A 26659-nucleotide genomic window follows, 5' to 3' on the forward strand; every position below is an offset into this window, starting at 1 on the left:
GTCGTCTCTAGCCCTCCGTGGCGGCCTGACCAATGTCCTTCCCATGTCCAGTCCTGGCGCCGCATCCGATCATTCTCCCACGGGATCCGAGGTGACGCCGGCGACTGCCGCCGCAGAAGCCCATCATCATGCAGCATCGCCCCCGTCGGTCCGCTGCTCGTCGCAGCCCGAGCGTCACCAGCGGATCCCTTCCCCCACTGGCCACGCACACGACGACCAGGGCCGCAATTCCGTGCCCCCGGTGTCGGCGCCGCCGTCCCTCAAAAGAGCCCGGACGGTCCCGTCCTCGTCCAACCGTCCCTATTCCTCGTTCCACCCCCAGTCCCCCCAGCTGTCGGAGCGTGATAGCATCTTCGCGACCCATTACTTGCCCGAGGACAGTAGCGATGCCACGGGTACCTCGTCGCCCTCCGATCATTCCCCCTCGCAAGAGCCGGTGCGTTCTCCGCAGCTGACCGCTTCTTCCCCGGATGACCCCAAGCCACCGACAGCCTCGGCCCGTTCGAGTGTGTCTGAACCCTCGAGCTTGGAGCCCTCCGTGGCGCCCTCGCCCCATCCTGCCTTCGTAGACGACGCTGTGCAGTTGGCTCGGACTACTGGACCACACCCAGGCTACTTGCGCGGCGCCACCGACGTCCTTCCCGGTGCCTCGGGTGTGTCGCTTGGCGGCTCGCACGTTGGCTGGGTCCGCCAGCAGGAGTCGGTCGAGAGCTCTAAAGTCGCAGGCACTCACCGCATCGCGATCCGGGAAACCTTTCATCCGTTACGAAAGACCGCCTCCGACGACAACGGTTCGCAGGGAGTGGATCCGGAGACCACACTTGGTGATCATCCGCACCCAGGGCATGTGCCACTGATGCGGCCATCACTTGGCGAGCCCTGGCCTGCGGCCGCGCACAGTCGCAATCAGGGAAATGGTATTGTCGATGCGAAGCTTGACCTGCATCCGAGTCGAGGCCGCAGCGCGCGCGTGGAAGAGTCAATCGAAGCCAATCTGACCCATACGGAGCCAGCGGCTCATGTCCGGAGCCGCAAGTCCAGTCACTACCTGGGTCTCTTCAAGGAGAACACGTCTCCGGACCGAAAGAGACGTGAGGAGCGCGAGAGAGCGCTGGAAAAGATTCGTTCCGCGCAAGAGGACGGTGCGGAATTGGACGATGCGCAGCAGACGCCTCGTCCGACGAAGGCAACTCTCCAGACACAGCCCGCTGCGGACGTCGAATCTGATCGACGGACTGTCCGCATCGATGCTGCAGACGACGATCTCGCTCACCAGCGTCAAACGCTACCTCGGAATCTTCTTGAGGAAATCCGGAATTTCCATCTGACCACCGGAGGCAGTCGTGGCGGGTCATTCTCACAGAGTATTCCAACAAAGTTTGACGAGCAGCCTCAAAGGCAAGTCCTCCGGAGTCCCATTGGCAGTCCTCCTTCCAGTGACTCTCGAGATCGTCCCGACTCCGCGCCAGAAGAAGATGATGATGAGCATATCTCTTCTGCCCTCTACTTCCCACATGAGCCGTCAACGGTGGAGCGTGGCGAGGCGTTTCCCGGCTTCCCTGGTCAGGAAGTTCATCCTCATGCCGCGGAAATACCAGCTGGTCACGACATGGATCGTGTCGATCGTGGTCACGTAGACATTTCGCTGCTCTCTCGACGGGATAGCAGTATCTTCCGTGGGGATTACAAGCCGGTGACCGATACAGATGCTAGGACGTTGGGTACGACGACGCCAGAGTACAGCCACGAGTCGACGTCCGAATCCGAGTTCGTGTCCGCCGACGAGAGTGCGTCGACACACGACGAAGTCTCTAGTCTGACGGATGATGCCGATCTGACCCCCAAGGCCACACCGACGCAGACATACCGCCCGCGACGTAAGCATGCGAAAGTAGCCCCGGTCGGTGCGGTCGAACTGAAACCGTATCGGCACCAAGTTGGCGGGCATACCACAGTTTTCCGGTTTTCTCGGCGGGCAGTCTGCAAGCAGCTCAATAACCGTGAGAATGAATTCTACGAGCGCATTGAGAAGCGACATCCAGAGCTGCTTATCTTTCTTCCTCGGTATGTAGCGGCCGCGATCGTTATGTTACTTCAGATCGGCTGACCCGTGCAGTTACATTGGCGTGCTGAACGTGACATTTTCCAAGAAGAAGCCTTCTAAGAAGCGTAGTGGCGAGGATGTGCGCAAAATGGGGGAGGATGACAAGCGGACGGCCGATGCCAATGGGCACGGTCAATCCACGCGCCACGTATCCAAAGAGCCAGAGCAGACGCGGATTTTCAGCCAGCAGCAGGTCACGGGCGTGATTCCCAAGGTCATTCTCGAGGACAACCGACACATCATCCCGTCCGACCTGTTCCTTCGGCGACCGCGTTCAGAGGGAGACCCCAAGGTTTCGCGGAAAGCGCTTTCTGAAGATCTGTCTGATCTTCGGTACGCCAAAAGTAGTTCTAGTAGTACTACACTGAACGAAGTCCATACTCCTGGGCGCAAACCATCTAACACCTGGGGAGCCACTACTGTAAACCGAAAACTACAGGAGCAGGTCCTTCGTGAGGTGTTTAGCCCACCCCCGATCCATCGCCACCGGCGTCATGGCCGTCGACATCCGGGATTGGCCCGGTATCAGTCGTCCGACGACAACAGACGTCGGTCCGACAGCCATCCGCAAGATCCGACGGCCAATCGACGGGATGCCGATAGCGACAGCAAGACGCCCCCGAAAACCAAATCCATCGATATTGTCAAGAACACACATCGCGATACCGATAAGCTGTCTTCTTCTGCGTCTAGTGCCTTGGAAGGTCGATCGAGGTCGTTCAAGGATCCCAGGGCGACATCTCCTGAAAGTACTGTGCAACGGAAACGGATCATGCGCAGACGGCATTCCGGAAGTGGACTGCAGAGGCGCCGCAGCATCACGAGCAACGATCAAAGCGAGCTCATGTTTTTCGAGGATGATGGGTACGGCGGGGACCAGGAGGATGAGATTTTCACCATGGACGGCGACGCCACGACTGCCCCATCGCCAGCGGAGCGGATCCCGCGGACCGGCTCGGTCCAGCAGGCGCCGGTTCAAAAACCAGCTGCTCCTGCACCGCACACCGCACGGCATGAACCGCGCATCGACCACTTTTCTGTCCCGCCCAATCCGAAAGAGGCGCAGACCAACCGGGATGAGCGCGTGCAGTTCTTTATTCTTCTCGAGGATCTCACGAGCGGGATGAACCGGCCGTGCGTGCTCGATCTTAAGATGGGGACGCGACAATACGGCATCTACGCGGACGAGAAAAAGAAGAAGTCGCAGCGCCGCAAGTGCCAGATGACCAGCTCGCAGAAGCTGGGAGTCCGAGTGTGCGGGATGCAGACGTGGAATGTCAAGAAGCAGCAGTATATCTTTGAGGACAAGTATTACGGACGCGATCTCGCCGCTGGGCGCGAGTTCCAAGATGCTTTGACGCGGTTCTTGTACGATGGGGTCAGCTACCGCAGTGTGGCGAAGAAGATTCCGAGCATCCTCCGGCAGCTGGCTATGCTGGAGAAGATGATTCGGAAGCTGAAGCGCTACCGCTTCTACGCCAGCAGTCTACTGATCTACTACGACGGCGAGCCGTCGCCCTCCAAACATGGGAACGATGATGCGCGGGAGTCGGAAGTGTTTCTGAAGATCGTGGACTTTGCCAACTGTGTCACGGGTGAGGACGAGATTCCGCCAGATGCACCGTGTCCGCCGCAACACCCGGACGATGTTGACCGAGGCTACCTGCGGGGCCTCCGCACGCTGCGCATGTACTTCCACCGGATCCTGAAAGAGGTCTCGCAGGAAGACTATGCGGAGCGAGGTGAAGCGGAGGACCTAGGGCATGGGCAACGCAGCTCGAGCCCGTCCAATGCTGCCGATGGGTTGTGGATGGAGGATGTCGTGGAAGATGACCCGGGCGAGGTCAGCTTCTAGAGTCCGTTGCTGGACGACGATTTTGCATTCTTGTGTGTTTTCTATATGCATTTTTCTTTTTTACTTCTTTCCTCATGTATCATTCATCGTGTGTTCGTGTTCCATTGCAAGGCTTACGGCGTTACGGCCATGATGAGCGGTTAGATGGGGGTTTTTTTTTTTATTCATATACCACGGTGTTTTGTCTTTTCTTTTTTTATGATTAACGGGTTGGGAGAGTGTATGAGAGATTACAATTGCTGGTAATGTGTTGTGATATACAGGAGACAGATGTCTTGGGGAGGTTGTCTGCTGAAAGCATGGATGTATGATACACCTGTCGTAGGCTGGTGAATCGAGTTTGGGGGGAGTTGATAGTGTAAGTTACTGTAATCATAATACACTAACCAGCCACTAATATCGCGTGGAAACCCGTACTTTTGATATCGTGCCGTAAGATAGAGATAAGTATAGCGCTAAACCGTAACCGGTAAAGCGTGCCAGCTCATGACCTTATCATCCGCCAGCCCCAGATGGAGCTGATCTGCATCCTGACCTCGGTCCGAGTACATATAGTACGGCGTACTTGTTCTTGTCCCTTTCTCACTCGCTCGACAGGGTGGGTGGAAGAGATCCCATATCTTCTAGACCGCAGTAATGAGCGAAAGATCTAGTACGCATTCACACGGCCATGACCGACCAAAAACGACGATTATTGATAAGCGTGACTTTGACGCTCACCGCTCGGTGCTATCGCATTCAAGGGACGACGACAATGATAATGAACATGACAGAAGACGCCGATTATTACGACGATCGATAGTAAGAGAGTCATCTTCAGTCGGAGAGGAAGAAGAAGAAGGGGAAGGAGAAGAAGATGGTTTACTTAACGACGTTGTCGAGACGATCGTTCAACGCGATCGTCGGAGACTTAAGAGGGAGATTACCCGGGGGATATCGTTTGTTTGGAGTGTGATTAGCTGGTAATATTTCCTTCCCCAAAATTCAATATACATAAGACTGATGGATATATAGTCTTGGTGCAGGCAGCATCACCACTTTCTCCCTTTACGGGCCCCAATTCCTCAACCGTCTACACTATACCCAACGGCGGGTTAACGAGGTCTCCATCGCCGCAGAAGTTGCCATGTACCTCCCTGTCTCGATCGTCGGGTATCTCTGCGATCGGTTCTCCCCCGCACCGATCTCGTTGGCGTCCGCGGTGCTTTTCGGTGTCGGGTATACGCTAGCGGCGTTGGTGTATCGTAGCGGCCCGCCTGTCGATGTCGGAGGAAATGGGTGGCCGCATGCAGTTATGGTTGGGGCCTTTGCGCTCATCGGCGCGGGAACTTGCTGTATGTACAGCGGAGCCGTAACTGCCTGCGCGAAGAATTTTGGGCGAGGTCGCCGAAAGGGGGTCATGCTGGCGGCGCCGATTGCGGCGTTTGGGTTGAGCGGTGTGTGGCAGAGTATGGTGGGGGCGTATCTCCTCAAGGAACATACGATGGATGGGGTTGGTGGTGAAGGGGTGGATGTGTTCCGGTATTTTGTGTTTTTGGCGGTGTTGTTGACGGTGACAGGCGCGGTGGGGGGTGTTGCATTGCAGGTCGTTGATGATGAGGAGGAGGATGAGGACGTGAAAAGGATAGATCCGGAAGATGGGTTGTTACGGCCACAGGAGGATGGAGCGTCGTACGGGACGTTTGCGCAGCGGTCGGAAGAGGCAGAAGAAGAGCATCACCGAAAAGCGCAGGAGAAAAGAACCTGGCAGCTGAACCACCAGACCCAACTATTCCTCCGTGACCAGACGATGTGGTGGCTTGCGCTAGGGTTCTTCTTCGTCACGGGACCCGGGGAGGCGTATTTCAACAACGTACGTATACCTGTCAAACATGCGTGGAGATTGATGGATTAATTCATGTCTAGCTCGGTACCATCATCGATACTCTCTGGCCAACAGACCAAAACAGACCACCTGCCGGCCGCCCCTCGACTCACGTCAGCGTTATCGCACTGACCTCGACCACGGCGCGGCTTTTAATGGGCTCTATTACTGACATCTTCGCCCCTGCTCACCCACAGCGTACTAGCGCCAATTATCGGCGCACCCCAACACTTTCCCGACTCGCCTTTCTTCTTCCCTGTGCCCTCCTCGCCGCATCCGGCTTTCTCCTCCTCGCCAGCCCGTTACCACTTCACCATCCAAACGACGGCGGAGCGCTGCTCACCGCCAGCGGCCTCGTCGGCTTCGGCTACGGTGGCGCATTCGCGTTGATGCCCATCGTGATCTCCGTTGTCTGGGGCGTCAGCAACTTTGGCACGAACTGGGGGATTGTTGCTATGGTTCCTGCCGCGGGTGCTTCGTTCTGGGGGTTGGTCTATTCGGCAGGATATCAGAATGCTCTAGACAAGACGTCCGAGCAATGTCATGGGTGGAGGTGCTTTGGGTATTGGGCTTTGGGATGCGCGGGGAGTCTCTGCGCGGCGGTTGTCGTGTGGGCTGTTGCGTGGAGGGTTTGGGTGCGAAGGGGGGTTGTTGTTTGACTTGATTTTTATATAGACTTGATCTTTCGGTATGCATTGGAATATAGACATCGATTTCCGGTTTAGACGTCCGTTGCCCCCGGATCCGTTCCCATCAATACCCGGTACATCCTGCGACTCAGCGCCGGTCCAATCCGTGAGTCTGTGGCGGCGCCGTTGCGGTTCGCCGACTTGGGCACATCCTGCAGCAGAAGCGGTCCATCCTGCGGACCCGCACGGCGCATCGCGCGAAACAGGTCCGTGACCGACGGATACCGTGCCGCGACACCGTACGCAACGGGGGGTGTCACCCGGTTGATCTCTTGCAGCATCTTGACGAATGTGTCGGCTTTATCCTCGCCGGTGCGCACCTGTCCTGATTCCATACAGAAAGATGCAGTGTCGTGCTGCTGCATGCGCTCCCGGCGATAAGGAACCGTAGATATGTGCTCCGTGAAGTTTCGGATGCAGTCTGCCGTGTCTGTTCCGCCAGGCTCGGTTTGGTGGATCAGACAGTGGTGTATGACTTGGAGCTGGAGGAGACCGTCTTCCACCGCATCGTCGTCAGTGATCGATGGGGCAGTTTGCTGCCATTCTTGGCTGCTGGGTTCGTTGGATGCGCCGCCTGCCATCTGCCGTCGCACTGCGGCTTGGTATGCCCGGTTCCGTGAGTTGCGGTTCTTACGCATCCATGAGTCGAGACCTTCAATGAGATAGATCACTGTGCAGTTTGGGTACGCGCTCTTTATCCTCGTGACGTGTAGTTCGAGCGTTTCGCCTCTCCCGCCGTCGAGAACCATGTCAACAAATTCCTGCGCGCGCACCATGCAGAGGACATGCTCCTCTTCCTTGATATGCGGCGCGCACGGCTCCCAATGGCCCGCCTCCTCATTGTATGTCGCCTTGACTTTACGCCGCCACTTGATGACCCCAGGAATCGTGCTTTCAAAATATGTCAGCTCCACTCCGAGATGCCGCATAAACTCCTCAACCTGGTTTCCGACGCTGGTGTTCCGGAAAGTCGTCGCTAGATCGATAATCATTTCCGGTGTTGCCACCTTTTTATCAACCTTGAGCTTGTTAACCGCCGCCAGATCTGCTGCCAGCTGTTTCTCACGCGCTTTTTCTTCCTTTTCTTGTCGCCTGCGCTCCCTCTCGGCTTCTTTCTCACGTTCGCGTTGCGCTCGAGCTGCCTCACGTTCTCGTGCTCTGGCTTCTTTTTCCTCCACGGACAACTTCTGATACGACTTTTTCACCTTGCGAGGCGGCTCCGGTGAGTCGACCTCGGCCGACGACGATCTGATTTCGACGACGTCGTGATTCCCTTGTTGCTGCCGCCGTCGGACATTCGAACTCGTTGTGCATACGTCGCGGCGGACTTGTGCTCGTTGGAGCCGTGGACCATTCGAGGTGGTTGTCTTCTTTTGTGTCGACTTCCGCGTCGAATTTGTCTTACTATTATTTCCCAAACTCGCCAGCAACGCCGCAGTTCGATCTGAGACGCCTCTCAGCAGCGCCGGTGGTCTGTCATCATCATCTTCATTCAACAGACGATCCAACGCATCATCTCCCGTTCCAAAAGGATCCGAAAACTTCCCAATCTTATTCTCTTTCCCTGCATCCTCATCATCGCTATCAATTGTAATCGTGACCCGTGAATCTGCCTTATGCTTTTGTCTCGCAGTTTCTCGCTCCGGAATCGACGACGTGAATGACATGATCGGATCCGACTCAAGTCCCCCTCGAGATTTCGTTCCCTTTGCAGGCAACTTCGGACTCTCATCAAAGCCAAGAATAACTGAGGACTCGTCCGTCTTCCTTCGCTTCGTCGGCGGCGACGGCTGCCCAAAATCATCTTCTATGAATGACAGCGATGATAATATTGGGGCACCAATATCCAATGAGTCCAACGATGGAGTTGTTGACCGTTGCCGTGGCCGTGTTTGTTGTGCTCGTGGCGGGGATGCCGCTTGCGGACGCGGAGGAGAGGATGAGAGGAGATCAATGACCTCGGGCATTGTTCTCGAAACGCATTTACAGGCCGAGGTCGAACCCGAGGAGCCGAATAATAATGCTGTGCACTGTACGTTCTTCCAACGATTCCAAGAATGGTGACCAAACTGGTACCTGAACCACGCGTGAAGGTAAAAAGTGCACGCGTGTAAAGTGTTGGGTTGTGATAATTTGACTGTGCACTTTAACTAACCTGGGATAAATGACTGTGCTGAAAAAGGTTTAGTACAAACTTGAGCCCTATCCACGTGACTTCATCGAACAAAGCAAGTACAAGCGACTTGTCATTGTAGGCACAGTAGAAGTCATGGCGGGATCTTGACTGAGAGACATTATCTTGTTCTTTTGTCTCTGATTTGGTTCATGGAAAACAAGTCTTTGACGTCATTAAGCATGACGGGTTTACTTGCGTTAGCCAGGGGGTAGTATACTCTTATTAACGAGGCCATCCCGCAACTTGGTTCCAACGGAAAGGGGTGATTCAGCCGGTATAAACTCGAGGAGGAAATGATTATGCTGTTTTCCGAGTGGATTATAACCGAGTGGTCGGCCGAGGAAAAGGGCCAGGATAAGGCCCAGCGAGTGCTAACTTAGAGGCACGGGCTGAATTAAATGTCAGTATTCTGCCGGAGGTTCTGAGACGATGGCGACGGAACCAATCTCCATCCTCATTTCATCCGAGTAGCACAGCGCTTTGTTGACAGCCTTGATGTGTTTACACACAATGAGCTCTGTGAGAATCTTGCCTGTAGGAAAGGAAAAAAATATCGTTCACAAAGGCGTCCAAATTGCTGTTGTGATAGGTACCACATCATGATTCAATACCTGCATTGGTAAATGCAGCCTGGAATTGAATTCACAACCTCCGAGACCCGTTTCAGCTCAGTAGTTTGAGCCTCCGGGCTTTCAGTGCTGCCATCTCCCAGGTGCAAATCCACCCGGCCGGGTCTTCAATTTCCGCTGAACCAGCGTGTGAAGACGTCTTCCATCAAACTCTCCTGGAAACACCAAGTTTTCTCCTGAGCTTTTTGAACTGTCCTTGTTATAGAACTTTGGTGAGTCTGCCATCATTTCGACACTCTTCGTATACTTCACTCGACTCAAAGCAAATCAAGTACATCGATATTCATTCATGGTATATGCGCAAACTCGAAATGTGCTGAATGTCCCAGGTAGAACCTCCTGGAGCCTTCTCATTGGAGACGGGGAATCTACTCGTAGTTTTTCAAGGCCAGCCGAAACTCGACCTTTCTGTTCCCTCGCCCCACGAGAATTTGTCCGCTAGCGCGCACGCCAAGCCCAGTTCGCGAGTCAAACTTAGGGTTGAGTCATGACTGCACTCTGTAGGTATCCTCGAGACCGAATATCCATACGCTCCCACATCTGTACGCAGTACTAATCAAGCAGTAATTCACCACATCGACCCTGTCCCATAATAATTGGCCGACTTGCGGCGTTTGCTACTCGGAGATTTCTCCGTCCCCGGAATTCAGGAACGAAAATGAGCGACATTCGAAATGAATCCGCAGCGTTCACACGTCAGACATACAAAACTTCAAATCCCTACGAGTCCAAATTCGGCTATGCCAGAGCTGTGAAAAAGGGGCCATTTATTTTTGTCTCCGGGACGACCTCCATCGACCCTGCCTCTGGAATCGTGCTTCATCCGACATCGGCGTATGACCAAACGCTCCAAATCTTTTCGGAGATCGTAAAAGCGATTGAGAGGCTGGGAGGGAGGAAATCGGATGTGGTCCGTGTGCGAATGTTCGTGACGAGGGATGAAGACTGCGCGGACGTTGGAAGGGCGCTAAAAGAGGTGTTTGGAGAGATAGAACCTGCCGCTACGATGATTGTCGGCGCGAGATTCGTGGATACCAATATGAGGGTTGAGATTGAGGCGGATGCTGTCGTTTCATGATATGGAACCGGCTTCCCATCCTGCAGCGGGTGATTGTCCCTGGAGTTTGAAGTGCTGCGATATTCTAAGCACAGTCGAAACTTGGAAAAATAGATGTATATTCCATAATTTAAAGACAGGAAGAAGTATAGCGTATCTGTCAGGACCTCCGGGGTAAGATGAAGCATATTCTGCGGATGAGAGTAAAGGTAGATACTATGCTCATATTCGGTACAACTAAAAACTTACCAATGGCCGCCTAGCGCATCGAGCACAATTTTTATTGACCTAAAAGTCCTACTTACGGCATGCTATAGCTACATTGCGGCCAAAAATAGTTTTCACTTTGTAACTAATGCTAGTATTGCCACTCCAACTTACGCCTTACACTGACACACCAGCTACCTAGATGCACGAGTCTATCCAAATTGGGCACGAACGTAAAAACACAGTAATACATATGGTGCTCAGACTACACATACTGCGTAGTGCTACCCTTTATCCCTGAGTCCTCCCTAGAGTACTACAAATGATGAAAGCTGATGACTGTGCCTTAACCGCAAAGTTGTACTTTCAGCTCCGCACTCATCCGACTCTTGTGTATAAAACGCTGTAGTATGTCTTGCGAAGAAGGGAGACAGACGAGAAGCATCAATGCGAACACATTGACAGTGCAACAAAGCTCAGTTTTACCACATCTTTTCTTTGCAAATATTCTGATATTTCGTTATATGAAATGAATTCAGTACGCGTGTCCTTCACACACTTATTGCGTGGGGATACATACTTTATAAGGCTCCTAACTTGGGACCATCCCACAGCATTCCAGATAGAACACGGAACAGTTCATTGGAACAGTATTGGGGAATGACATTCTTTTCAGAGCTGCAATTGGACTCTGATTAGCATAAGGTTTGGATACCACAGGAGACAATATATCGCCGCAGTTGCGGAAGGACAGGAAGAGTTATGACATCTGCATCGTTCGTATTCTAGTTGAACTTGAGTGAAGCCATTGGGAACAGACGATAACGATGAAAGCAAGTAGGCCATGCGGCTGTGATAGGACTTGCATATTGATTTTTGGACATCTGAAGGACCGTATGATTGATCAGCTTTGCTGTCACAGGCTTCTTGATCGAGAGACATGGATGTGAAGAGGCGAGGAAAATTATTTGGCTGATGTACTCCGTATATAACCTAGATAGAAGATAGATCGATGAAGATGGCCAATAGACTTTAGGAAACCGAGATTAAGAGGGCTTAAGTCAGATGCGGGTGAAAGATTGCCTTAGAGAAGGGCTGAGGTTATTTACTTTTTCCAGTCCGTGTTCTCCATGACTTTAGCAGTGGTAAGTACGGAGTAAATAGGTAGACACTCAACTCTACTCGTAGTTAAATAGTTAAGCGTCAGAGACTGGACGAAGTCTGAGTGGTCAGCAGAGAGACAGCGACGCAAAAATACTTCAGTAAATAGGTAGGGTTGCTTAGTCAAACTTCGCAGACGGGTAACCAAACTTGGCGCGGAAGGTCTCTGAGGTTTCCGTAGGCGCTACACCCCATAGGTATCGGTTTATAGATGGAAAGCGAAGACGCCGGACAAGCCCGAGCACTGAAGGCAAGACGACGCTAAAATTCTGCGCTAAAATCCCCAGGACGCTAAGCCCGATCTAAAACTTTCAGGCGTGCCGTCGGCCGCGTAGGGACGGAGGGGAAGTCCGTGCTCGAAGTCTATCAGCCATTCAGATTTGTGCTCTAACCAGCATCTCTTGGCGTTTGTTCATCTTCATCCAAGCTCTTAGGTAACTAGTTATTTCTCACCCCCAAAATTTCCTATAAACACACTCTGTATGGTCAATTTTAGGGTATTATGGTTAGGTCTAGAGAGTATAGGGTGTTTTGGTTTGGTCTTCTGTCCTATGCTTTATATGTAGTTGAGCACGGTGTAAATAGGGACTTCCGTGACGGAGAGGACGGAGAGGAAATCCATCGTACATCAGCTCGTCTCGAGAAGAACATGAGGATGTCAAGCTCGGCCAGCTAGTGCAAACTATGTTATGCCAACTTAAAAGCACATATGAACAGAGCCCATAAATTTCTCTCAAAATTAAGCATCGAGTCGCTACCTGTATTGCATGGTTTGCTGGCTGCGGAATCTTAGTATTCTCCGACTTGCTGCGCGGCGCATTAGATAGGAACTTCAGGTGCATGTAGAATGGCGCTGAGAATGGCGTCCAAGTAAAAAGCGCATATCTGCCATTGCTCCATGCAGCTTCTCTTCCGCGGCTCTTCAACCTCTGAGCCGAGTCTCAGGTAGCATTGCTTCTGACCGTTTGTCTGTGATCAATCCTCGACCGCCCGAGACACTCTGTCCTCCTCTCCCATTCTCCAATGCATCCCTTTCTGATCATCACTCTTGCTCTCAGCCTTCCGGCTTCTTCCAACCAGATTCAGAGCACCGTGATTTCTTTCGCTGATTGGTTCGAGGATTCGTTCCAGCAATGTCTCCCTGGATGCCTTCAGATTATGTACGAAATCGCTATCGGTGATGACTGCGGTAATGATGCGATCCCGAGCCGCAACGCAAGCACCATTGCTTTGTGTTTGCCAGAAGACGAATAACAACGCCCAGACTCTACTTCCGTCGGCCATGTACCAATGCCAGCGCAGTTGCCGCTTGGCTGACCTCGCGGAAGGATATCCGAGTATTGAGACAGATAATTTAAGCCTTGACCCATTGTGTCGGAAAGCCCATAAAGGAATGAAAACTTGCTCTGCAGCTAGGCTGACATGACGCGACGGTAGACTTTTGAAATTTAACTGGCATTCAATGCTCGAAGCCGATAGCGAAGATGGCGATGATGCCGCCACTCTCGTCAAAGTCAACCTAGTCTCCGCGGCTGGTGTCGCCCTGCTCGTTGGTGCTTATCTGCTGTGATCGAACCCGGAGCCAGACTCAGTCCGAGCTTGATCAAACTGTGAGCCCTTTTTGCTCATGCTCCAATCACGATTCTGGAGGAATCATTTGGCACCGACTAGAAGATTGTCTCCTCTCATGGGTTGTGGAGAAAGCTTGTTGCCCAAGGAGCCACAAGTGGCGTGCCGGCTCATGTTCAGATTTTTCCCGAATTTACTCCAATATGGCCGGCACGAAACATCCACATAAAAATCGACGTTTCGTCCTCGGCCTTTTTTGGATAATCACACTTGGCGTCTGTAAATAGAACTTCCAGGTTCCTATCTGAAAAGCCATGATCGCATGTATAATCACCGGATGAAATGGAACCATATCTCATGAATTCAATCATTCTCTTCCATTGCAAGAATGGGCTTCCAATTGTAAGGGCTAGATTGAGCTTTGGATTGAAGTACCAAATCTGCATCCGTGACGGCTAAGCAGACAAAAGACCTCATGATCGTCGATGCGCAACAAACGAGAGACCTTAAATCCAATGGCGTTCAGGCGTCTGTAATCAAGAGAGGCTTCCGGAGTACGAACCTTTCATATCAAGATAAGACAGCGTTCGAACAGAAAGAAGCTCCAAACACCACTACCAATGTAGATTCTTTGTCGGTCCAACGTTTCCTCTCTCCAGTCTTGAGATTCAGCACTTCGACTTCCTTGAATTCAAGTATGCCACTGCGCAACTGTCGAGGACAATACGAACCAGTTTTCAAATATGAAATGGCTGCTTTCGAATAGGAATGTACAATATTCGTTTCGTGGTGGTGTAGGAATGTGGTGACATTTTGCGAAAACGCGTGCCAGGACTGGCAGAATATCTGCATCCGAAGGATCGGCATGATGCACGGAGTAGAACCACTGGAAGGGCAGGGATCCATCTAGGGGTCGCCCGATACATATATAAGAGGATTCTCAAAGTTCACTCTCATACATTCAGTAGTAAATAATAACCTCCTAGCCTCGTGGGTACCTCAAAAGACAATACCTTCATAGGATGATACTTTCTAAATACATAAGACGACAGAACACACGCTCCATCACCAGCACAAAAAGAATCGCCTCTAAATCAAATACTATAGGCATTCCACCACCGGCCCCCAACAGTACCAAAAATAATTCCTTCACAGTCGTAATCGTAGCAAAGAGATACTCCGGTTGATCCAGCACAGGTTGAATCCGACTCAGCGTCAAATCATAGCAGGTAGACACCAACGATCAGGGCAGCACCTGCTACAGAAACCAGGTTGGCGTTCGTGAGAGGTGCGGCATCACGATCACCACCCCCACTTGAGGTTTTTCGACCACGGTGTTCTGAAGACCAGTTAGATTTCAAGTTCATCCTCGCATTGTATCACCTAGGTCAGGTCAAGTTTACGTACTTCCAGAGATATCTATGCAACGTGAAGTGACAGCAACGAGCCCAGGACCTTTTTGGTCGTTGCTGGGCTTGTCGCATCCACCAGCCTCGCAATTCCCCAAGTCATTTCTAACTTTGGTGGCGAAGGACTCGTCATCGAACTTCTTGCAAATGCAATCGATGGTCTCTGCATCGCTGCTCGAGAGTGCATTGTTTCCGCAGTCATCGCCGAGTTTGTTTTCGATTGCATTCTTGACACATTGGCTCTGGCACGGCGAGTAAGAATCCTCAATCCATTGTGCGAAAGAATTTTGGTTGCTTTCGCTCAGTGCGGACGAGGCCAGAAGGCTGAGCGCAGCGGTGGTCACCACGAGGGAACGCATCCGGGGAGGCTTGGGGAAAAAAAAAAGTCTCAAGCAATTGAGAATTGATCGAGAACTAAGCAACCAAAAAGAATTTCACTTGAGAAACACGCGCGAGGCAAGAAGAACAGGGGAAGAGAACTGCCCCAAGCAATGGCAGAGTTGCCTTTTTATGCTCAACGACTCCATGCTCAACGCCGTTACGCAGCCGAAGTTCGTATTCGAGCTAAACTATTCAGCAAAGCTGGAGAACAATATTCAGCAGTAATCTGACCATAGGTTAGCCCTATAAGGCAGAACTATTGGATGTTTCTTGTGGGGGTTTATTATAGGTACCCTAATGTTGGCCTAACAAACTTGGCCTACCAGATTTCACTGATTGGTTGAGGCATCGGCCGTTGAGTTGTTCTCATGAGAAATGATCGACATTGCTTTTCCTTTTGAGGGAGGAGGGACGTTTCGACGATTGTTTTTATCAGTCATCCAAATCCGAGGCCACAGGGCGAAGTATCCGTAAGTGAACAATAGCATCGGCAAGCGGGAGAATTGTTGCGCTACTACCGACCTCCTCGTTGAAACAACCCGGACGTGCGGCTCTATATCAAACAAAGAGGGTAAATGGAATCAATAAGAGCCGGATATAACGTGGACAAATGATCGGCGCGAGGCTTGAGTCGCTCCAATTCCTGCTCCACCGCAGATCAGCTATTCAACCATAATATACTATAGGCCATTTCCATCTCAATACGAGAAGTATCAAAATCACAAGCCACTTGATCTTTGACGAAAGCTAGCCTGGCAAGGGTCATTCCTAGCGCATAGGATTCAGTTCATGTTGGTACATACTGTCGGCTAGTCAGAACTATAAACGCATGAAGACCTAACATTTTTCAAAGCTCGTCTCGAACCTGTCGCAATTTGACCTATTGCTTTCTGCCAAAGATGCTGGCATGGCATAATACCCAAAACATGATGCTGGCTTGACTTTCGGTAGTTAGAACTAGGGTTTTCCGCCTGGGGCTGTGATTACGTAGGATGTTGTCTGGCCGGATGGCTCAGCCCAGTTCTGGCAGGGGTCACTCCTCTATTCCGCTTGTTACGCCCCAGTTTCCTACAATTCTTTCCTCGTCCAGTTCTGTCCAATCTTTTCTTCAGGGCCAGATGCATCTCCAAGTTTCTGCGATGAGAAGCGTTTATGTTTGGTCCTGCTAAACTGCTTCAACTGTCGAATATCAATTCGTGCACTCCAAATCGAGGAGGCGGTTCCTGATTTCAAGGCCATTTCTTTAACAGAGACAAACGACGTTGGCTCAAACCGCAATTAGTAGATGGATCGAATGGACCAAATTTCAACGAGTAGCTGTCCACTCACTTCGGAGAGGTAATTCAGCAGCCAATGCCTATCCCGCATGTTTCCTCTATGCCTCTATGACTCTGCCAGAAAAAAGGCTTCCGGCAGATCCATTTAATGTTCCAATTTCCAGGAATTTCTCACTGTCTAGTGTCAATCCCAGTTGATTAGGGTATGGAGTTCATCGCCACCAATCCTCCGGTCGCAGCGAGGCCGAATGCGTTGCGCCTCTCGTGCCAACAACAAGAGGCCATCCGATTCGTTCGTTTCCGGTATATACGCACATATGCGCACCTACGCGCGTCCCCAGTTTTCTACTTATGTTATCGCTAAGGTAGCGTGCAGATAGTGGCATGGCATTACGATTCAAGTTGTTAGAACCGCGGTTAGGATAGACTATATCTGCAGAAGCCTAAGGCGTCTTGGCTTCTCGTGGCCCCTTGGCAGTAGGCACGGTGCGCTTAGCCACCTACGGTTTACGCAACACCAGGCTCTCATGACCTCGCGCTAGTGCAGTGCATCCTGGATCTGTACCACGTGAGTATTCCCTGATGCAAGTCATTTACGCAGTATTCTACTAGAGGAGCCGCAGTTCGTTTTAAGGTCTAGCTGACATAATACAATAACTAACGAAAGTACCCTTGGTAGCCGCTGTTACGTGAACTGAAGAATTATAACCTGAATGTTTATCCGGCAATCTTCCTATCATGTACAAACCTGAGTACCTGAGTACGTACGAATAGATTACAGCCATACCAAAAGAACCGCAACCACCACCGCCATAACCGTCCCAGCCACCATCCCGGCACCCAACACATGCTGCGCCCCTATAAACGGCTTCCTCTCTGCTTGACGCAACCTTGCCAACTCCTTCTCGAGGTTCTCACCCAACGCATCAAGAGAGAACTTTCCTCTAGCTCTCCTGCGCCCATTCGCCGCGATGCGGGCGCGGTCTTCTTCTGACATCTCCCACAGAACCTTCCGCATGACCTCTGTCCAGGCCTGTACGTCGTCAACGTCCCGCAACCAGCCCGTCTCACCCTCGACAATAGTCTCCAGCGGGCCGCCAGTGTTGGACGCCAAGACGGGCAACCCGGCCTGCATGGCCTCGACGGGTACAATGCCAAAGTGTTCACGGACAGGTGTGTAAAGCAGCAGCCGTGCGGTACGCAGCAGCGTTTCCTTGAACGCCGTTGGCACGGAGAGCAGGAAGAGTACGTCGATTAAGTCCGGGATGGATTGCGCAGAGACCACGGTCTTGGCTGTGGCGGTTTGTAGGCCGAGATCCTGCGCGAGGCGGTTGAGTTCTTTGTGATACTGCACGTTTTCTGGAACGCGGGTGTCATAACCCCCTACAAATCTCGTAGTTAGTTACCATCCAACCGGAAACAGGCAGGGCACTCACCGGCAATCACCAACCGTGTCCCTCGCCGCCCTTCTTCACCTAGCCCATGATACGCACGAATGGCCAACTCAACACCTTTCTTCCGCTCAAATCGGTTGATACTCAGCAGGACTTTCTTTCCACCCCACAATTCCTCACCATGACCCGTATCTTCCTCCTCTTTCCCCGACTCTATGTGCACACACGGATATACTATCCGAATATCCCCCAACCTCCCCCTTCCAAAAACCTCCCCAACAACCTCCCTCGTAAAGTTCGAATTTGCCACGACCCCATCCGCGGCACTCATCGCCCACCCTTCAAACCAATCAAACGGGTACCGGTAAAGATTCTTCAACAAACGAACTATGGGATTCACCTCATCGCGCCTCGCAAGTAGCTGGTCGGGAAAATGGCAATAAAACAGTATCCGCTGAGGTCTTCTCCTCCCAAACCACCCGCCTATAGTCTTCAAAATCGGCAAACAAGCCGGAAGTTGATCAACAATATAAAAATCACTATCAAACTGCTCCTTTTCGCTCGTCTCCTCCCGCATCATCTCAGATAGCAGAGAGACCGTCAAATGCAGCTGCCGCAAGATCGCCATCAACAGATGCAACCTCCCCAACAGCCTCGGCGGAAAGATCGTATTCCCCCGCACGCGGACGTCCAGCGTGCCATCGCGGGCTTCTTCGAAGCAGTGCGTCTCATCCCGGTGCGACGTGTAGACGGTGACGCGGTGGCCGCGGTTCTGCAGCGCGACGGCGACGTCGATGATGAGGCGCTCGGCACCGCCGATGCCGAGGTCCGGATGGATGATGATCACATTGGATCTTGTTGTCATTGTTTTGCGGCCGACGGTGGGCGAGTTCCCTCAATGGGGCCTTTTGCCAGGGTAGGAGCTGTTCATCTCGAGCTCAACTTTCTAGGGGAGCTCTCGTGGCATTTTGTCATGTGATAGGCTGGTGGGGAGTTATCGATAAGCTTACCTATCTTATCGCGATCCTTATCGCGCTCATCTACAAAGTACCATGACCAAGCTTTAATTGAAGGCTGGACAGATAACATAATAGGAAGAATAGGATATAGTAACATTCAAGTCAACATACACAAAGAATACATGTAAAGGCCATGGCGAATATCGTCCACGATCGTCATTTGCAAAGTACCACTCAGAAGAGAAGAGGATATCAAACGTGGGCGGGTTTCCAGTAAAACCGACGAACCAAAGAAACAAAAAAAAAAAAAAAAAAACAAGGGGTATGAGAAGAATTAAGCAGATACATGAAGAGAACAAATAAAGAAAGTAGAAAAACATCAAAAGAGAAATCAGAATACAGTCCCGGGCATGTACATCAGGATACCTGGCAAGGTGAACCTGTTTGGCCGAAGAACCCATCGTACAAAACATCATCAAGCCAGCCCATGACAAAACCACCTTTTGCACAAGGGCAGGATTGTGTCATCAGAACAGTAAAAGCGAGGGTGATTAATTTTAGACATATGAGATAACAAACAGAAGAGGCCGTGCCAGCTCAGAAGCAGTTCAGCGTGCTCTTCTTCTTCTTCTTGTTGATGGCGTTCATGCGCTCCTCGAGCTGCGCCCGGGCAGCTTCCGCCTCCCGTCGGGCATTCCGTTCCTCCTCGACGGCCTGCAGCGAGAGTCGAGTCGAGTTGCGCTCCTTGCGCAGCTGATTGAGTTCGTCCTCGTACTGCCAGGCCTTCTTCTTCCATGACTCCATATCCGCCTTGAGCTTGTTGCTCTGCGCCTCCAGATCGCCGAGCGCCTCTTCGAGCGTCGCCGTGAGCTGCTTCTCGGCGTAGAGGTGCTTCTCGATGGTGCGAATCCGAGCCTCTTGGTCCTCGACAAGCTGCGCGTTGACCAGCTCCTTGCTGGTATGGCGCGAGCTGGGTGGTGAGATGCTGCCCGCGTTGCCGTTCGTGGTCGACGCGATTGTGGGCAGAGGAGGCAGGGGAATGGCCGGTGGCGGCGACGGCAGGGAGGTGGTCGACGTGCTCTTGCGCAGGTTGGAGCTCATAGAGCTCGTGCGCTCGACACCCACCTCCTGGTTGCCAGCATTCTTGAGCTGAAGCTGCGCGACAATTAGTTTTCCGGTCACCTCACCGGCGTTAGAATGGCAGGATCTTACCTCGAGCTGCTCGCAGCGAGACCGGTAGGATTCCAGCTCCCGCTCCAGCGATGTGATCTTGTTCCGCGCCTCCTCCAAGGCTCGGGCACGCTCTTCCTGGATGACAGACAGACGGTTGTGGTGTTGGTCAAACGTATTGGTAATCTGCTCCTCCAGCTCTTCCACAAGCCGAACGCTCTTCTGCTTCTCAGCCTCGACCTCTTGCAGCGCCGTCTCCTTCTTCTTGATAACCTCCTCCTTCTCGCGCACCACATCCTCCAGATTGGCAACCTGCGCGGCAAGTTCGGTCGCTCTCGACTCGTGCCGAGCGGCCTTCTCAGACAGCTCCCGCACCCGCTCGTCGTCCTTGTTGGTCGCGGACTTGGCGGCCTCGAGCTGCTTCAGGAGCTCCTCGTTCGCGTCAACCAGCTCCGCGTACTTGTCTGCCAGATGCTGCTTCTCCGAGATGAGATCCTCAAGCTGGTCGGTCAGCGTCACCGGCGTGACTTGAGAGCCAATGACCTTGGAGATGGACTCGAGCAGCTTGCCGACCTCGTCCTTGGATCCGCCCATCTCAGCGCGCAGGGCAGACATCGCCTCATTATGCTTCGCCCAGAGCTCCGCAACCGCGGACTCCTTCGCGGCCTTGGCCGTCTCGGCGGCTTCCGTCGCAGCAGCAGCCTTACTCTCGAACTCCGCCGCCTTGCTCTCCAACTCAGCGGCTTTGTTCTCCAGTTCGGCCAGTTCGTTCTTGTGCGACTCCTGGAGTGCCTGCAACTCGTTCTTGTGAGATTCAATGAGCGCTTTGTGGGTATCCAGCTGGTCCTCAAGCTCGGCAATGCGCGACTGGTACTCCGCCACATCCCCGTCCTTGGACTCCTTGGTGGACTGTTCGGCCGCCGCCTGTTGCTGCTGCTGCTGTGCGGATGCCAGCGACGCCTCCAAATTGGCGATAGTTTCCAGGTGACCAGCAATGACCGACTTTTGCTCTTCGATCTCCTTCTCCAGGGACTCGACGACGGCCGCTTGCTTGCCCTTCTCCTCCTCGAGATCCCGGAGGGCGGCAGCCTTCTCCTCGGCAAGCGCATTCAGAGCGTTTGCATGCTCCTCGTTGAGGGTATTCAGGGCGCTTGCGTGCTCGGATTGCATCTTCTCGATCGAGGCCAGCGCTGCCTCCAGCTCCGACGACGTCGCCTGCAACTGGCCCTTGGTGTTCTCGAGCGCCTCGACTGCAGACTTGTGCTTGCCTTCCCACTCCGAAAGCTCCGCCTGGAGAGCATTGAGCCGGTTGTCTTGCTCCTTTGGTTGCTCGGCCGACGCATCCGCCGTCTTGTTGTGCTCCTCCAGAGCCTGGTTGAGCTTCTCCAAAGCTTGGCTCCGCTCCTCCAAGGCTTGGTCGCGCTCCTCCAGAGCCCTGGTGCGCTCCTCGAGAGCCTGGTTCAGCTTTTCAATCTCAACACGCAGCTCTTCCTCCCGACGCTCGTGCGTCTCCTGCATCTCCCGCAACCGGTTCTCATGCTGCACAATCTGCTCCTGCAGTTGAGAAACCAGACTCATGTCCACTGGCTTGGCACCTTGGAGACTTGAGCGCTCACGCGTCAAGCCCGAGATGATGGTCGCCTTTGTCTCCATTTCTTTCTTCACGCTGGCATTCTCGGCTTCGAGTGCCTGAATCCGCTCCATGCGCTGATAGAGTTCATGCATCGCGGTGTTCAGGTGGTTCTCGAAATTCTGCATTGCGTCTGGGCGATGCTCAAACTCTTCCGCAGCAATGTTCCGGAGCGCCGCCAGCGAACGGTGAGCCCGGTCGACGGTGGAGCCCAAACTCTGGCTCGTCACTCGGCGGATGACGGGGCTCGGAGTCACCGGCGTCGAGGGCGACGGGCTCGACTTGTTCCGAAGCTGTGTCTTGAGGTCCTCGACGAGCGCGAGCGTCTCTTCGTGCTCCGCCTCGAGCTGCGCGTACTTCTGGGCCACAAGGCTCATTCCCTCCTCATGCTCCTGGAGCAGACGGCGGAGCTGTTCGACCTCCTCCGCATTCTTCGACGTGCGTTGCGACTCGGTGGCTCCTCCGTGCGTCGACAGATCGGTTTCTTCAGAGACTTCTTGCGAGGTACCCGACCGCTCGACCGAGGATAACTCCGAAGAGAGCGAGCGCGAAGATGCATGCTGTTTGCCATCCTTGGCTTCCTCTTCTGGGGAAGTATCTAAAAAAGACGACTCCTGCTGCAGTCCATTGACAGCCAGGGATCGCGCCTGCTGCTGGCTCTCTTCAAGGGCTTCCTGCATCTCCGCCATTGCGCGCAGAGCTTCTTGGTACTTGGCGGTCATGAGATCCAATTCATTCTGTGTCGTCTCGTGCTGCATGCGGAGATCCAGGAGCTCCTGAGTGACGTTCTCGAGCTTCTCCGCAACGAAGCGCGACTGGGCGGGGGTGGAAACAAATTCGTTCGCGGCATCCAGGTCCCTGGTGGCATCCTCGAGAACCTTAAGGCCGGAGTCAGCATCGACATCTTCCCTCTCGACCTCGTCGTCGTCTGGCGCGGTGTCTCGGAGCTCCGAATCGTCGCCCTCTGGAATTGCAGTTTCTGCCGCCTCGGCCAAGGTGTCCAGTGACTGATTCCGCGATTTCCGTGCGGTGGACTCAGCCGTCGTGGGCTCTGCGGCTCTAGACTCAGGCTGCTCAGCGGCGGGCCCCGTCTCCCTAATGTGATCCAGCTCGTACAAGAGATTGTCGAGCTTGCCGAGGCTCCGCTGGCGGTCGACGAGGTGCTCGAGCCGGGCGATCTCCCGCTGCATCATCTCCATATCCTGGTCATTCTCGGCGAGACGCTCCTCCAGGGTCGAAATGTATTCCTCGCAGTTCGCTTCGTTCTCTCGTGCCCGGGCGAGCTCCTTGCGCAGCTGCTGGATGATGGCTGCGTTCTTCTCCTCGCCCGAGGCATGTCCGTCGAGTTTCGATTCCAGATCGCGCAGATAGCTCTCCGTGGTGGCCTCGCGATCCAGAGACTTCTGGAGACGCGCCTGGAGCTGCGCATTCAGGTTCTCGACGTAGGCGCACCGGGTCTCCCGCTCGAGCAGCATGCTCTCCGTGTTGGACAGAGACGTCCGAGTATCCGACAGGGAAGCTTCGAGGCTCTGGATCGTCTTCTCGTATTCCAAGACGACCTGCTCGACCGACTCGGCAAACGAGTGTGAGCGCTTCAGCCTCTCGATGGAGCTGTTCTCCATGGTTGCGGCCAGCTCCGAGGGATCGTCGGTGCTGGAATCGGTAACCTTGCTGAGTTCGGCGATGAGTTTCGCATGTCGCTTGCTGAGCGCACTGTAGCTCTCCTGCATGTCGAGCAAATGGTGCTGGAGCTCCAGCTCACGCTCCGTCGGTCGGTCCGAGCGATCCTGCGACGCCGTGCTCTTCCGCTCTGCAGCCTCGGAGTTGCGGAGCTGCTGGCGCAAAAAGTCGATCTCGGCCTTGAGGCGATCGATGACCGCTTGCTTGTCGCTCTCATCGGTCACCTGCTGAATGCGCGGCTTGCTCTGGATGGCTCGCGCTCGTTGCGCGTACTGCACGGTGTTCAGCGTCTCGCTCAGATGGAACTCGGCGGGGGTGACGCAGGCGATCATGTAGGTGATGGCGTTCCCACCCAGCGAGTCTTGGAGAAGACGGGTCAGTTTGGAGTCTCGGTACGAGACGTGCGCGCCCGGGTGGCGGGAGGAGAGTTGGGAGATGACCTTGCCCAAGCTGGCCAAACCCGCATTGATCGAGATACCTTCCTTGGCCCGCTCGCCCGAGGCGCCGGTGTTCTTGAGTCGTTCGCTGCCCGCGAGATCGACAAAGTGCAGTTTGCTGTCCACGGTGACGGTGGCGGCCTCGGAGGACAGGGACTCGACAGGCATCGACATCCGCTTCTCCTTGGTGGACATCATGGACCGAGGCGACTTGCGCTGCACAAGATTCAAACTGAACACGGCGTGCGAACGAGACGACTTGGCATTGATGGCCGTCGCATCAGTCTGACGGATCGACGAGCCAAAATTCAGCGCGCCGATGAGGTCTTCGAAGGAGTTAATCTGGACCTGGCGGAGGCCCGTCAGGATAATGCGCCCCTTAGCGTCTTCGCGGATGGTGACGGTGCTGCGCTCTTGGGGAGGGGTCGAATCGGGGACCAACAAATCGCGCAACGTCTCGTTGTAAATCTGTGGCTGCATCAGTGCACGGAACCGATCTATCATGGTCAGAGAAGTCGCACCTCCACATAGGTGGCCACCATCTGCCAATTCCGATCGGACGGCGGCTTGCTCGTATTGAGACCCTGCGGCGACGCGATCGAGTATCGGCTCGGGGTCCGCAGTCCCGTCGACTGCGAGCGAGCCCGGGTCGAGCCCTCTAACTTCTCGAACAAGACCTGCGCCGCTCGGGGAATGATACCTGTCGCGCATAGTGTGTGAGCAAGCGGTCGAGTCGAGTATGCAAATTGACACGTACCCATGGCCTTGGGGTCATTCTGTTCGTTGGGACCGGAAGTACCCATAGTATAGGATTTTCCGGCACCCGATTGTCCGTAGGCCAGAATAGAAACATTGTATCCTTGCAAGAAGGAATTTACGCTATCACTGAGATACTCCCAGATGCCCTGCTGGTCGGTGGTCTCGGGAAAAACTCGATCGAAGACGAAGACCTTGCGGCCCTGGGGCACATCGACGGCGAGACTGGTCGGGGATGTGACATGGACCATAGACCGCTGGAAGCGCTGGGGAATCAATTCATAGCCCGGATCGCCGGGTTTCAGCGGCGGCCGCACACGAACGGCTAGCATGCGACATCAGCGTCTGGCCGGGACACCGGAACGCCGGGTGTACTCACCGACTTTAACCGCGGTTTTGCTGTCCTCATCGGACGCACGACTGCCACTGGGCCGGCTGCCTGTGCTCATGCGACTGTTGCTGCGAGGCGAGCGAATGACGGCACTCATGGGCCGGGTGGGAATGCCCGGAGGGGGCGAGCCTGGCGGAGACATAGCCATCTCGCTCCGTGACCTTCACGAACAGCCCCGCGGAAGGCGAGAGGTGGATGCGACCGTTATTTGCGGCGGTGGATGGTTGCGCGCATCAATCGTGTCACGAAGAAGCCGGATTTCTGTGATGTGGTCGGCGTGGATGTGGATGGCAAACTAGATGGAGAGAAGAAAATCAGCCAACATGCTCCCTTTTTCCCAGCGTGACTGATTCCCAGAGGGCTGGTTGCCAGGGGTAGGGGAAGCGTACGTGAATTGAGACTGGCAGCAAACAGAGAGCTGCAGCTCTGGAGGTGAAAAAGAGAGCAGAGCTCTGAAATCTGAAACAGAGTTGAGGAAGAAGACAGATGGCAGAAATTCACAACTCCCGACAACCGTCTAGGGCCGGCCAGCACAACGGCAGTCTGGGGGGGGGGAGCGCAGGACGGGATGGCGGGAATCTTAGCGTCTGGCAAAAAGACTCCGGCCGAGCCAGTTAGCGTCCAGGTCAATAAATCAAAGCCGGTCTCGGGCCCCAAAGCATTGCCGCGACAAATGGGCTTTCTTTGCTTGACGGACCGACGCCAGGACGGTGGACCGGCGCAAACCTAAACAGAGACTTCCCACGATGCGCGGCTCAGGGGGAAAAGGATGCAAACGGCTTGTTCTTTTTCTGTCTGTTGCCGTTGGACTCGGTCTTGACGGGGTGATTTCTACGGTCATTTCTACGGTGATGGTACTAGGGATAGCACTGGGGGAAGGGGATTTGGCTGGGGATCCATCACTGCGCTTGTCCCGAGCAAATTACCCTCTGCTGCTGCTGTTTCCCCTGAATTCTGACTCAGCAAGGAAAATCACATGATTTTGAAATTGGACCTGTTCTTTTTTCTATCCTTTTTCTCTTTTTCATTGACTTTTCAAATCAACTGCCCACTAAACCCAAACCGGCTTAGTGCAGGAATTGTGTGGGGCCCGGATCCATCTCCGCAGTCCGGACCTGTTGGCGCCAAGCCACCTTCCTCCCAGGAGAAAAGGGGTTCCTGTTGCCATGGTCCGACGCGGGAAATCGCAGAGATGCCCGTCGGAGAGGAAATCTCCCAATCTTATTGCGGCTCGGACGAGAGGAGGCTGTCAGATAAGCGGTTGGTCTCCTTATCGTCGTCTAGAGTTTACTGATCAGGCACACAGGCCCGAAGTCTAACTGCTCCTCTGCGAGGACATCCTGGACAGAGTTGACTGCTCGGCGAGAATAAGGGGTGGCCTGGGGAAGGCACGAATGCTGGTTGGACCTTCCTTCCGGAGCCATGCAAGTGACTGCATGCAGCCCACGGTTCGGAGTGGGGCTACTTCCTGTTCCTGACTGGGTGGAACGAGCAATCCACCAGCCACTGTGGCTGCCCGGTGCTCGTCTCAGCAGGGGTTTAGGGCTTAGGGTTGGGATCATCCATCGAGAAGAGGCAACAGATCGAGCAGGTTCATCTGGTGGTTGATCGAGAGAAACAAGAGCACGCACTTCTTCCCATTGCTCGAAGTCAGAGCAACAGCTGAGTTACATATCACAAATTCACAATGCACACACATCCGAACAGTCCAGGCCCCCTTGCTTGGTGCCACCCCAGACAAGCCCACAAATCACGTGTTGCTGCAAGTTCCTGCAACCTCCGAATCCATGGCGGACGCCGGATCCAATGGCAGGTGTCAAACATGACAGGCCTGGCTCCAGGACATCGGGACGGTTGCGCCTCC

The 26659-nt window shown here is 53.8% G+C and overlaps 9 protein-coding genes across 9 annotated transcripts; 4 read left to right on the forward strand and 5 right to left on the reverse strand.

Annotated features, from left to right (window-relative positions):
- Positions 1–43: 43 nt before the first annotated feature.
- VTN49DRAFT_1121 (uncharacterized protein) lies at positions 44–3959 on the forward strand (the record flags this gene model as incomplete). The annotated part of the gene is made up of 2 exons (XM_069408702.1): positions 44–2064; positions 2117–3959. The coding sequence occupies 2 exons, from the start codon at positions 44–46 to the stop codon at positions 3957–3959; spliced, it is 3864 nt and encodes a 1287-aa protein (XP_069270161.1).
- A 636-nt stretch (positions 3960–4595) lies between these two features.
- On the forward strand, positions 4596–6482 carry VTN49DRAFT_1122 (uncharacterized protein; the record flags this gene model as incomplete). Its single annotated transcript, XM_069408703.1, has 3 exons — positions 4596–4921; positions 4974–5811; positions 5865–6482. The coding sequence occupies 3 exons, from the start codon at positions 4596–4598 to the stop codon at positions 6480–6482; spliced, it is 1782 nt and encodes a 593-aa protein (XP_069270162.1).
- Positions 6483–6544: 62 nt separating this feature from the next.
- On the reverse strand, positions 6545–8479 carry VTN49DRAFT_1123 (uncharacterized protein; the record flags this gene model as incomplete). The annotated part of the gene is made up of 1 exon (XM_069408704.1): positions 6545–8479. The coding sequence occupies one exon, from the start codon at positions 8477–8479 to the stop codon at positions 6545–6547; it is 1935 nt and encodes a 644-aa protein (XP_069270163.1).
- A 1496-nt stretch (positions 8480–9975) lies between these two features.
- Positions 9976–10395, forward strand: VTN49DRAFT_1124 (uncharacterized protein; the record flags this gene model as incomplete). The annotated part of the gene is made up of 1 exon (XM_069408705.1): positions 9976–10395. One exon carries the CDS (start codon positions 9976–9978, stop codon positions 10393–10395), a length of 420 nt encoding a protein of 139 aa, XP_069270164.1.
- Positions 10396–12765: 2370 nt separating this feature from the next.
- On the forward strand, positions 12766–13312 carry VTN49DRAFT_1125 (uncharacterized protein; the record flags this gene model as incomplete). Its single annotated transcript, XM_069408706.1, has 2 exons — positions 12766–12902; positions 13180–13312. The coding sequence occupies 2 exons, from the start codon at positions 12766–12768 to the stop codon at positions 13310–13312; spliced, it is 270 nt and encodes an 89-aa protein (XP_069270165.1).
- A 1219-nt stretch (positions 13313–14531) lies between these two features.
- Positions 14532–15079, reverse strand: VTN49DRAFT_1126 (uncharacterized protein; the record flags this gene model as incomplete). Its single annotated transcript, XM_069408707.1, has 2 exons — positions 14532–14650; positions 14719–15079. The coding sequence occupies 2 exons, from the start codon at positions 15077–15079 to the stop codon at positions 14532–14534; spliced, it is 480 nt and encodes a 159-aa protein (XP_069270166.1).
- Positions 15080–15682: 603 nt separating this feature from the next.
- VTN49DRAFT_1127 (uncharacterized protein) lies at positions 15683–16469 on the reverse strand (the record flags this gene model as incomplete). The annotated part of the gene is made up of 5 exons (XM_069408708.1): positions 15683–15744; positions 15807–15853; positions 15905–15910; positions 16174–16367; positions 16431–16469. 5 exons carry the CDS (start codon positions 16467–16469, stop codon positions 15683–15685), a joined length of 348 nt encoding a protein of 115 aa, XP_069270167.1.
- Positions 16470–17153: 684 nt separating this feature from the next.
- VTN49DRAFT_1128 (uncharacterized protein) lies at positions 17154–18637 on the reverse strand (the record flags this gene model as incomplete). Its single annotated transcript, XM_069408709.1, has 2 exons — positions 17154–17761; positions 17815–18637. The coding sequence occupies 2 exons, from the start codon at positions 18635–18637 to the stop codon at positions 17154–17156; spliced, it is 1431 nt and encodes a 476-aa protein (XP_069270168.1).
- A 691-nt stretch (positions 18638–19328) lies between these two features.
- On the reverse strand, positions 19329–24943 carry VTN49DRAFT_1129 (uncharacterized protein; the record flags this gene model as incomplete). The annotated part of the gene is made up of 5 exons (XM_069408710.1): positions 19329–19886; positions 19944–24116; positions 24170–24348; positions 24406–24729; positions 24784–24943. 5 exons carry the CDS (start codon positions 24941–24943, stop codon positions 19329–19331), a joined length of 5394 nt encoding a protein of 1797 aa, XP_069270169.1.
- Positions 24944–26659: the final 1716 nt, after the last annotated feature.

Source organism: Thermomyces lanuginosus, assembly GCF_041956635.1.
Source record: "Thermomyces lanuginosus strain ATCC 200065 unplaced genomic scaffold VTN49scaffold_22, whole genome shotgun sequence".
Taxonomy (NCBI): domain Eukaryota; kingdom Fungi; phylum Ascomycota; class Eurotiomycetes; order Eurotiales; family Trichocomaceae; genus Thermomyces; species Thermomyces lanuginosus.